Source organism: Bombina bombina, chromosome 5 (assembly GCF_027579735.1).
Source record: "Bombina bombina isolate aBomBom1 chromosome 5, aBomBom1.pri, whole genome shotgun sequence".
Taxonomy (NCBI): Eukaryota; Metazoa; Chordata; class Amphibia; order Anura; family Bombinatoridae; genus Bombina; species Bombina bombina.
In genome coordinates, this window is record NC_069503.1 from 973,286,995 (window position 1) to 973,299,693 (window position 12,699).

At 38.0% G+C, this 12,699-nt stretch overlaps 1 protein-coding gene across 1 annotated transcript in view; it reads right to left on the reverse strand.

The window, feature by feature from the left end:
* Positions 1 to 12,699, reverse strand: part of NBN (nibrin) — a gene marked incomplete in the record, with an annotated part of 346,156 nt that overhangs the window by 295,110 nt on the left and 38,347 nt on the right. The window contains 2 exon segments of the mRNA XM_053715908.1: positions 2,960 to 3,119; positions 6,013 to 6,161. Of these exon segments, the coding sequence (XP_053571883.1) occupies positions 2,960 to 3,119; positions 6,013 to 6,161 (309 nt within the window).

Genomic DNA, 12,699 nt, shown 5'->3' on the forward strand with positions numbered 1-12,699 from the left:
TGAACAAACAAAACAAACGCAATTCTTTTAATGAAATCTACACAGACAATTTTTTACTGTCCCTTTAAATTTTAAAAGAACGTTTTATTTCTGTCGTGCAGAAACAATCCAATAACATAAATACTGCTGCAACTAGACAGTGCTATGTATATCAAAAACAAAGTCTTTGCAAAGGAACCGCAGAGCACTGCCTGTGGTTCACAAATTAGTTTGGGCACTAAATGTAGAATATTGTGGTATGGATTGACTTGTGTCACCAGACTCCTAACAGCCACCGCTTTAGAAGGAGTATTTACCACAAAATTTTGAACACAGGAAAATATGTTACTGTCTCTTTAAATTGTAAAAAAGAATAACATTATTCCTTATTAGCTGCAGAAAATAGTAAAAACTAGCAGCTGTAGTCAGGTTTGAACTCACAACCTGTGGGATGGGGGGCAGTGTACTTTACTGTCACTTTAAATTTTTTAAGCAACTTCTTATTTCTGAGTGCAGAAACAATCCAAATAGTATATTAATCTTGCAGTTAACAGACATTGCTATGTACAATAAAGAAGCAATGACTTGTGCAACAAATCCCTTTGTAAGGAACCGCAGAGCACTTTTGTGTGCTGCTGTACATGAGTAGGCTACTTTTAGAAGGAGTATTTGGTTGCCTAGGAAAAACAAGAGGCATACAAATGTAACCCTCAGACATCCATCTATGCAAAGTTGTGAGTCAGCTGAAACTCTTTCATTGAAGCGCAAACACTGACATCAATACCCATGTCATTCCGATAACCGGAAACATAAGAAACAAGTGTGCTGACCCCCTGATCCTTCCGATAACCGGAAGTTTAGGAAAAAAAGCGCAACTAAACTGGCGCAGAGCAAGCTTCGCCCCTTGTGGGCGCGTGAAAGTTTTACCTCCCGGTCGCCATCTTTGCTAAGATACCGGAGAAAATAAAAAATGGGCAATCTACCTCTCTTCAAAGGTAGTTTAAATTTCGACCTGGGGCTTAACATGCCAAAGTAGGAAAACAGCACAGTTACACGTATTTGCATCTGAAACACGGTACCCAGACAAGCTCCGCCCTCCGTGGCCGTCTTAACAGTTAACTCCCGGTCTTTCAGCCATTGATATGGGAGAAACAACTAACTGAATCACCATACTGCATGGTCCGTTAAGAGACAGATAAACACCCTCACACTGAGTCTCTGCCTACAGTACATCGATCACTTGACTCAGAAAAACTTTAAAAAGGGAATCCCCCTTACACTGAGCTCGAGCATAAAAGCTCATATGAAATCTCCCAGTTGGTTACCGATTAGAGAGGACCGCCAGAAGGAGAGTTATAATTAGCCCCAGTGCCTTTCATACTGACCAAGTAACCCCTAGTACGCTAGGCGACATTTCTGTAACCCCTACAAGGAGCCCATTATTACATGAGGTCTGAGTATAGAAAATAAAGTGCTCCAACATATTCTGAGCTGTCTTTCCCCCAGAAATAATAAAGTTAGCACTTACCTTGAACGCTGTGCGACAGCATGGCCATCCAGCAGGTTTTCAGAGGTCCTCTCCCTCCCATAGCCCTGTGGACAAAGATCAGTCTGAATTAAAAGTGCTTAGGCTATCTGAATTAGGGCAGCAAATATGTATAGGAGGCGCAGTGAGAATTATGTCCCACCAGTTCCTATTGCTTTAAAGCCACCAAATGCCCTACTGTAGAGACTGATCTGGTTTAGGCTACATCCCAGAACAAAGTAGCACTCACTGGCACTACTTTAAAAATAATAAACACTTGATTGAAGAATCTTTACTAACACCTCACTTTGCCATCTCCTATCTTACTAACACAGGCAAAGAGAATGACTGGGTTGGGAGGGAAGGGAGGAGTTATTTATACAGCTCTACTGTGGAGCTCTTTGCCTCCTCCTGCTGACCAGGAGGCGATATCCCACAAGGATGAAATCCGTGGACTCATTGTATCTTGAAAAAGAAAGAAAGATATTTTACCTCAAAAGTTCCTCAGTAGCCACATCACTTTGTAAAGGACTTCTAAGCAGCAAATCAGTATGTCTGTCCCGGGACAGAGGAAGGAGCAAGCTTTCGTGCACTCATCTTATTTACCTATTAAGTTTAAGGAAGTTTACTATGAAATCTCATGAGATCACAGTAAAAGTGTTCATGACCTCAGCACTGTTGATGCTGATTGGCTGCTGATCATTTCTTCATTTTTTTTTACCTGCAGCTGGGCAGCAGCCGAGTATAACATTTTACACAGAACTTACTCTGCTGAGCTGAGGAGATTATGAGGTAAAATGTCTTCCTTTTTTACATCGAGATGTTCAGGTGATATTTTCCTGTCAGCTTTTTACAGTTATACTGCATCAGTTTCACGTGATTTAGCATATGAGTATTATGTCCCTTTAAGGATGATATCTAAATCAATCATCTATATAATATTATTGCAGAACTGCGCTTATGTATCCAAATGGCACACTAATAATATACAACAGATTTTGTACACGTTAGAAGAACGTATCTCAAATGCTTTTGTTGTTTCTTTATGTTTTTTACACTTGTCCATGATCTGCCACAAGTTTTATAGGTTTTAATAACAAGGAAATAACAGTGCAAACTGGTCATTATCTGGTCAAGGACAAGCTACAGAATGTTGTTTTCTTGTGTAACATCCTCTCAATATCTACAGTTATTTGTAAATATGAACTAATAGAGTATCTTTTCACATAACCTTCTTGCACGGTTAATATAATTAATTATACAGCTATCGGTGTAAACCTAGATTGTTATTTTTATTTTTTAATGACAACAGGAACCTCAGTCTACAGAAAAAGTCTAGATAGATAATGCATTCTCTATGTCAGAACACAAAGTGCAGCAATAAAATCTTTTTGCTCAGTTTTTTTTTTGTTTTACACCCATCCTTTTACAGATAACACATGAAATGTTCCCTACCTTGATTGTAACTTTGATTGAAGTCATTACTAAGTGAGTACATTTTTCTGCCCAGTTATTTAACACATGACCTCCAAGGAGCACAATGACTTGATTTAAAGTGGTCTTCTCAGTATTTTCCAAACAAGAGGAACTCACAACCAGTGGCTCATATTCTACCCTGCAAGGTGAGAAAAGATGCACAGATTGTGAGAAATCACTGCATTTCTTTATATCAAACATACATTCATAAGCATGACCATAGGTGACACTGCACTGCAGCCCCCCCCATAACAGATACTGAAAAAAAAATCTCTACATGAAAAGTAAAAGAGACACAATTCTAGCTGTTTGATAAATCTCAAATGATACACATAAGGAACTAGTCAGAACACGGAGGAGCCAACTGGATATCTTTAGTACCCAGACAGGTGCTCACCAGCCGTATCCTAACCTACAATGGCACTGAAGCACAATTTTAACTATGCATTTAACCCCTATGCAGAGAATTTGTTGAACAATAAATATAAAACCGTATTTTGTTAGAGCATTTAATTTTTATACTATAATACCCCTTAACTGAAGTCACTCAGTAATTAGCATCATACATTTCTTAAATAAATAGTAGTACTACTTATAAAGTACTTTTGAATGGGACTCAAAAGCATGTCACTGCACAGCTAGAGACATAAAGGGATAGAACAGTCAAAATTGAAATGTGCACAAGTCCATTCCAGTCTTGAACAGAAGCATGTTTACAGCATATCAGTAAAAATGTTTCTACTAAAAACGAGTTTGCTGTTTCAGGGGCATATGTACATATGCTGTGCATGCCATGTGCACATGCATTTAAATACTGTGCCTGCTGAGAGAGCCTGCAGCAGCATCATACAATCATCCCCATGTTTGAATGCCCATGGCATGCACAGCACTTGTACATATGCCACTGAAATAGTGACTACTTTTACTAGAAGCCTTTGCTCAAATACAATTATGTTGCGAGAACGTTTATATTCAAAAGTGAAATGCACATTTAAGTTTTAACTATTACATCCTTTTAACCAATTATCACCTGAGAAATAAGTTATTACTGTCAACCTCATGCTACTAATCAGGTTCAGATGGAAGAAAGGTTGAGTTGGTCTTGAAAGAATCAGAACCTGTGACCAGGGTTGCCATCAGGGGGTGAATCCTGTCAGGGGCACAGTGGGTCAGGGGGGCCCCCATGAGACCAGCACAACTATTATTTTAAAAAAATATATATTTTTTTTTTACATTTTGGCAGCCACCAGAAGGCGCTACAGCAGAGTGCTATAGAGGATGGGGGAATATCATTACAAGGAGTAAAGCATTAGCATTTGAGAGGATTTCTGAGGGTGCACTAAACCACTATGCACAGTGTGAGACAGACTTGGCACTTGGCCAGGGGTCCATAAAACACATTTTTTTTAGCAATATGCAGCAGTGTATTTATGATTATTTGACAATACACAAATGGTAGGTGCCCTTTTGGCAGATATGATTTATTTAATTTATTTATATTTATTTTTATATATATATATATATATATATATATATATATATATATATATATATATATATATATATATATACGCAACAGTCAGTGGTATAGCACTCTCAAACAAGGTCCGGGGTGCACAGCAAAAGTAACAAATAATCTCAGAAAGAAGCAGGCACTCTCCGTTTTAAACTTCAATTATTTACTTAGTGACGTTTCGGGGTTTCACCCCCGTCCTCAAACATTCCAGTTTACTGCCCCTTTATGCGAGGACTTTCCAGTTGCCAGGAGGCATTTTATCTAAGATTTTTACATCTGCATAAAATGTTGTACTCTCAGGCTAAGATTGCTCAGTGTTTGAAATGAGACAGGTTAACTTACCACTGTTCAGTTTACACTACAGCTGACTTAATTTTGAAATACATACAAACAAGCGTAAATCATGCATTTAACCAGATCTAATGGTATGAGACTGAGTACCACAGCTTATGGTTCCACCAAGACCATATAGAGTACAGCATTTTCAAAATCCATAAATACAGCTGACAGATTTGAAGTGGTGCTCTTGGTTGGGGAATGGGAGGAAAGCCCCCAAACATATGTCAACCTTTCAAAAGTACTTTTCTTCATCTACCCCTTCTGACAGATCTATAATGTTACAATTTTGAATTCACATAAGTATTTTTGTTTGCTCATTTACAAATATGATTCTTTAAAAAGTGATCTCTTAATTTCTGCTATTTTTTTATCATGCATGTCACACTGTTGATTTAGGGGGTGGCGATGTGCAGAAATGTTACCTCCTGTGAGTGTTTCTGTGGGTGTTTGTGTTAATGTCTTTGTGCTTTTGTTGGTGTCTCTATGAGTGTGTATGTATTTCTTTTCTGTGGGTCTCTTTGTGAGGGTTTATGTGTCTGTCTTTGTGCATTTTCTGTGGATGTCTCTGTGAGGGTGTCTGTGTGTATGTATGTCTTTGTGTGTTTTCTGTGAGTGTCTGTAAGTGTTTATGTCTTTGTGTGTTTCCTGAGGCTGCCTCTGTGGGTGTTTCCTTGGGTGTATGTGCAAGTTTGTGTTTGAGTTTGTGTTTGTCCATTGTCTGTTCCTTTTAAGGACATTTTGACCTTACTACTGAGTTCTGTGTTTGTGTGTTACTACCTTCACAACATTTGACTACACTTAAGAATAAAGTGCATATACATTTTAGTCATTTGGTCGAAAATTGCACATGTCAAAGGGGGGGGGGGAGCTGATCATTGGTTAAGTAAGGGCCCCCAAAATTTCTAGTGGCGGCCTGCCTGTGACCATTATGTTTAAGTACTGCAGATGGGCAATTACCCAAAGGATTTGTGTCAAAGCTCACATTACAAACATGCTTTAGATAATAAATTACCTAAAACCATAACCAGCACTAAAACCATAACTAGCACATGCATGAAATAAAGGCCCTTTTGCTCATGCTATCAACATTGTAAAGTAGAGAGTCAATTGTGGATTTTCTTTTAAAACTATAAAGTTGTCAAAAAAATAGAAAATTAAATTGGAGGGAGTCACTTACCTGTACTTGCTATTGAATACACCAAAGGTAACCTTGTCCCCAGATTTAAGAGCCCTGGGAACAGCATTTGCAATCCTTTCTTCATTGACAAAAGTGCCATACTTTGAGGCATCTTTAATTGTTAAAGTGGGAATTAAGTTTGGTTGACCCTGGAAAATAAATAAATAAATAGCTCAGTTTATGTAACGTTGCCTTGAGTAATTTTGAGGAGAAGAGATATGGGAGAAAAACTGATAAATATAAAGATCATGTCAGGCGCAAACTCACAAAGCATATAAAATATAAATCCCATGTTAAATATCCATAGTACACAGAAGTACATTATAATGGTTTACTTTTGAGAAACTACTGCACAATCTACATGAAAAGGTATTTTGTAAATTATTAAAAGGGACATCAAACCCAAAAATTATTTTTCTTTCATGAATCAGATACAGCATACAATGTTAAACATTTAAATTTACTTCTAATATTACATTTGTTTCATTCTCTTGGTATCCTTTGTTAAAGAAGCATTGTACTACTGGGAGCTAGCTGACCACAAATGAGCCAATGACAAAAAGTATATATGTGCAGCCACTAATAGTCAGCTAGATCCCAGTACTGCACGCTCTGTTGTATAAAACTGCATGCTCTGTGTGTCATAAAGTTTAATTTTGATATTACAGTCCATTTAAACACTTTTTTTGTCTGTGCAGCATACATAGCTTTACAATCAACATTCTTCAGCAGTCAGATCATTTTCCCTGTTACAGCCTGTGGTGTACCAGCTCCCATCCTACTTACGGAATACTAAACATCTATTTTCTAATCTAGACAGCTTATTATGGAATGCTAACTGCGCGTGGCTCACTATTGATGTAGTGGGGCTGTATTTGGCCATTCCCCATCAGTTGGGGGTCATTGGAGTGGATAACTTTTTTGCTAAACATAGTAACTATGATCTTTGTCTTAGAAATTTTATTTGTAGGGCCCTTGACTTTCTCTTAAAACAACTATTTCCAATTTGATTGGGAGTTCTTTCTCCAGAGGTGTGGGACCGCTATGGGCGCAAAATTTGCGCCAGCTTACGCCAACATTTACATGGGTTGGTGGGAGCAGTCCCACGTCTTTGGAGAGTCTAACCTGTTCAAGAAGTATATACAATTGTACAAACAATATATTGATGACCTCCTCTTCATTTGGACGGGAACTGAAGAGGAGGCATCTCAATTTGTGCATTATCTAAGTTCTAATCAAGTAGGTTTACAATTTACCTACCAATATGAGAAGTCAAGGGTCCCTTACCTTGATATCACTCTAATTGGTGATTCTGACACTACAAAGGTCAGTAGTATGCTTTATAGAAAACCAATAACATCTAATACAGTTTTACACACTAACAGTTGCCACCCCAGGCATACAGGCTTTGGGGTGGCTAAAGGACAATTCATGCGCATAAAGTTTAATTGTACTAATATGTCTGATTGTCAGCTGGAGAGTGAGAAACTGAAACAAAGAGGTTACAAATTAAAAATGCTTAATAGAGCACTGCTAGAAGTCTCACGTATGGATAGGGCTACACTCATAGGTAATCGGGGCCCTCGCCGTAGCTTAAAATTTGATGCATGCAAACCATTTAGTCCTCAATTCAAAGATATTTGTGGTATTATAACCAAACATCTGCCAATAGTTACTGCTGAGGACGGCCTCAATGATTATGTTTCTGGTGGGTGCACCATTGGAAACATAGTGGCTCCTAGCATGCTCAAAAAACAAAAGACAGGGGCTAGTAGTTGGCTAACAATTATAGGTCATTTCAAATGTAATTATGGAAAGTGTATTGCTTGTACATACACTAAGGTTGGGCCACAATTTCAGTCCAGATGCACACAAAGGGTTTTTCAGCTTGACAATTGCACCAATTGTCGGACAACATTTGTGGTTTATTTAATAGTGTGTGTACACAATGTGAACTTCAGTATACTGGTTGCTCCACCAGGGAGGTGAGATCTCGTATCAGGGAACATTTAAATGATATCACTAATGGTAGAGAAGTTTTGGACCTAGCCAGGCACTTTATCTATTGCCATAATCAGGATGTCTCTACATTCAGTTGGCAGGTTATAGAAACAGGACATCCTAAATTAAGAGGTGGAGACAGAGTCAATAGACTACATTATAGAGAGGCCTTCTGGATATTCCAGTTACAAACCAGGAGACCAAAGGGTCTTAATATTGATGGTGATATTATAAACTTTTGGCAAAGAAAATAAATTTGAGATATATCTTATCATTGTCTGCAGAAGCCATGTATCAATACCCAGTACTGCAGAAATCAAATAATAACTACTAGCGTTAGGACGATTGGATAACACCCCTGAATATAATTTTTAGTCCCTCATTAAGTGTTGACTAAATATGCCAGTACCGGACCCTATATATACAGTGAACTAACCCCAATTTATATTATGTATAAGGACTAGTCGATAAACCTGCCCAGAGGGCAGTCTAATTATTTTTGAAACTACAGATGTAGAAACAACGTATTTTGCAACTCTTCTTTTATATAAAAATTTAAGCTACAGGTGTGGCAATACTATAATTTTAATGGACTACTATCTTAAATATATCAAAAATATTTTCTATATGATAAACTACAGATATAGCCACACTCTAATTAGACAAACTACTTTCCTAAATAAATACAAAGTTTCTTCTATTTAAATTATATCTACTTTAAGTATATTTCTTTATATACATAACCCCTAAACCGCAAAACCCCTAGATTGCAATAAACCTACAGTATTTACCCTATTAACCCCTAAACCCCTACATCGCAATAAACCTATTTACCGTATTAACCCCTAAACCCCTACATCGCAATAAACCTATTTACCGTATTAACCCCTAAACCGCAATAAACCTATTTAACTTATTAACCCTTTAAACCTCCAAACCCCACAACGCAAATAACTATTTAAATAACACCCCCTAACCTAACAACCCCATTAAAAAAAACATATTACCTAAACTAATACATTCTAAAGTTAAAAAAAAAATAAAAAAATAAGTTTACAAAAAATAAAAAAAGCTAACATCACAGAAAATAAAAAATTTAAAAATTACCAAATGTATCAAAATGAAACCCAATCCCTATGAAAATAAAAAGACCCCCCAAAATACCCCCCCCCACTCTAAGAATAAACTACCAGTAGCCCTTAAAAGGGCTTTTTGCAGGGTGTTGCCCCAAGATAATCAGCTCTTTTTCAAGAAAATACACAAAGCCCCCCCTAACAGTAGCTTTCATCCTATTGGCTGATTTGAATTGGAAGAATCAAATCAGCCAATAGGAATTCAAGGGACGCCATCTTTAATCGCGTACCTTGAATTCACTTTTCAGTGTACGGCGGAGATCGTACGAAGAGGATCCTCCAAGCTCCATGGCTCCGCGGTCGCCGGTCTTCAGTTCCAGAAAAGTAGTAAATGAGTACAGCACCTGTTGGTTCCTTAAAGCAGGTTTTAGTTCTGTGTGATGCCCGTGGAGAAAGGGTTACTGCCACCCTTACAGCAACATAGACAAATGGAATCCACAGCACCAATTAGGTAAAAGAAAATACCTTTATTTTCACATTACATGCGACGTTTCGGCCTTCACAGCCTTAATCATGCAATGCATGATTAAGGCTGTGAAGGCCGAAACGTCGCATGTAATGTGAAAATAAAGGTATTTTCTTTTACCTAATTGGTGCTGTGGTCTTCAGTTCCAGAGTCACTGGTCTTCAGCTCCGCGGTCTTCAGCTCAGCTCCGCGCAGGATGTTCCTGGAAGAAGAGGTTGCTCTTGGAAGAAGATTTCACCGCCTAGGTTAGGGGTTGTTAGGTTAGTGTACTGTACTTAGGTATTTAAATAGTTATTTGCGTTGTTGGTTTTGGCGGTTTAAAGGGTTAATAAGTTAAATAGGTTTATTGCGATGTAGGGGTTTTGCGGTTTAGGGGTTAATAGGTTTATTGCAATGTGGGGGTTTTGCGGTTTAGGAGTTAATACTTCGTGTAGAATTTTTTTTTGTTATATTTCGTGCGGGCTGTGTTTTTTTTTTTTTAAATACTTGATGCGGGCGGTTAGTTTTTTTTAAAAAATACTTTAATGTGGGCGATTAGGTGTTGCTTTTGCAATGCTCCGTTTGCCTTCGCTGCGTCCCGGTGGATTCCGAAAATGGCAGGGTGGTGAAAGAATCGGTGGATTCTTTCACCACCCTGCCATTTTCGGAATTCACCTGGATGCATTATTTTTAAGGTTTACTGACCCTTTAATATAACTGTGTTGGTTATGCAACACTGGGGAATGGGTAATAAAGGGATTATCTATCTTTTTAAACAATACAAATTCTGGAGTAGACTGTCACTTTAAGAGAAAAAATATTCTACAGCATACTTTAAATCAGCTGCAAAGCCTCTCTTTGTGAATAGGGCCATAAGTCTTTGGTAAAAGTTTAAGGTTAGATTACTTTAAGGACTAAAGACTGTGACACACTGCAAGCGGAGCGACGCGCAGCGTGTCGATGCGGCTGTGCGCGCTCAGTGTGTCCTGCCTTTTCATCTCTAAACACGTCAGGTCGCTTAGATGAGCGCTCAGACATTAAATATTTGAACTTCAGAAGCTGTGCGAAGCAGCTGCTTCGCCTTGCGCCGCATTGCTTGCAGTGTGTCACAGCCTTAAGACATCTGACAGATCTGAATTATTTGCAGCAACTTTTTTTAAGCAATGTAGGTTTTGAAGAGGGTAATATTGTCTCAATGGAGACTGGATGCCTAGTCAACCATGTCATGGGAAATTAACTTTAACTGTTGAGCTGATTGCAGTTTTTAGATGCTGCTCACATTTAGGCCCTACTGTAGGTCATTTTCAGCGAAACACCCACACACATTGTATATCTTTTTTCTTTCCCCAGGAGACCCTACAGATTCAAACTATTCCCTTATTTTATGTATATACCATGACACATAAGTAATCTAACAAAAAGTCTAAAAAAATATTTGATTAAAACTTTAAACTTTGAACAATAGTGTGATTGTGTTTTTTTTTTTGGCTAAACTCTATAGCAAAGAATAATGGGTTATCCTCCTAAAAGGGTCTTTCTGTATAGTTATGTAACTTTGATCTGCATATATGGGTTCCCATGATCCTCTATTTAAGTAAATGGACTTTTATTCATGCCAGGTAATGACTATTAACACAGTGATCACCTGACTATTAAAACTTATATAGGGACTTTATTTTAAAGAGAGGCTTCTAGGCAATTTTGATTATTACAATTGCATGCAATTGCCTATCAAATGGTGGATCTTGGAGGTTTCTAGGACTTAAAGGGACAGTCTACACTTTATTGTTTTTTTATTGTTTAAAAAGATAGTTAATACCTTCATTACCCATAACTGACACAGTTATAATAATACACTTTTTACCTCTGTGATTACCTTGTATCTAAGCCTCTGCAGACTGCCCCCTTATTTCAGTTCTTTTGACAGGCTTGCATTTTAGCCAATCAGTGCCGACTCCTAGATAATTCCATGGGTGTGAGCACAATGTTAACTATATGGCACACATGAAGTAGCGTCCTCTAGTTGTGAAAAACTGGAAAAATGCATTCAGATAAGAGGCGGCCTTCAAGGACTTAGAAATTAGCATATGCGCCTACCTAGGTTTAACTTTCAACTAAGAATACCAAAAGAACAAAGCAGAATTGATTGATTAAGTAAATTGGAAGGTTGATTACAATTACATGCCCTATCTGAATCATGAAAGTTTAATTTTGACTAGACTGTTCCTTTAAGGGAGCTGTGATCAGTTTGAATACATACCTCCATCCAGATCCCTTAAAGGGACAGTCAACATCAGAATTTGTGTTGTTTAAAACGATAGATGATCTTTTAACCAAATAATTATGGCCCTATTCACAAAGAGAGGCTTTGCAGCTGATTTTAAAGGGACAGTATGCTGTAAAATATTTTCTCTCTTAAAGTGACAGTCTACTCCAGAATTGTTATTGTTTAAAATGATAGATAATCCCATTATTACCTATTCCCCAGTTTTGCATAACCAACACAGTTATAATAATACACGGTTTTCCTCTGTAATTACCTTGTATCTATGCCTCTGCAAACTGCTCCCTTATTTCAGTTCTTTTGACAGACTTGCCAATCAGTGCTGACTCCTAGGAAACTTCACGTGCGTGAGCTCAATGTTATCTATATGACACACATGAACTAACACCCTCTAGTGGTGTAAAACTGTCAAAATGCATTCAGATAAGAGGCGGCCTTCAAGGTATTAGCATATGAGCCTACCAAGGTTTAGCTTTCAACTAAGAATACCAAAAGAACAAAGCAAAATTGGTGATAAAAGTATATAGGAAAGTTGTTTAAAATTATGTGTTCTATTTAAATAATGAAAGGTTTTTTGGACTTGACTGTCCCTTTAAGCCCTGTGGTCCTGCTCAGCACTTCTAGCTTTCCAGATTTGGTGATGTTACTGGCACCCCAGATTTCCCTGGCAACGCCGGACCACTAGACCACCAGGGATGTGGGGTATGAGCAGGGGGCCACAATGAGCCCCAAAAGCCCTGCCTCACAGATGACGCCATGTGGTCATCATCTGCATTAAATACATTGAGCTATCCCAGTACGGCTAGCACTGAAATTGGCTAAGA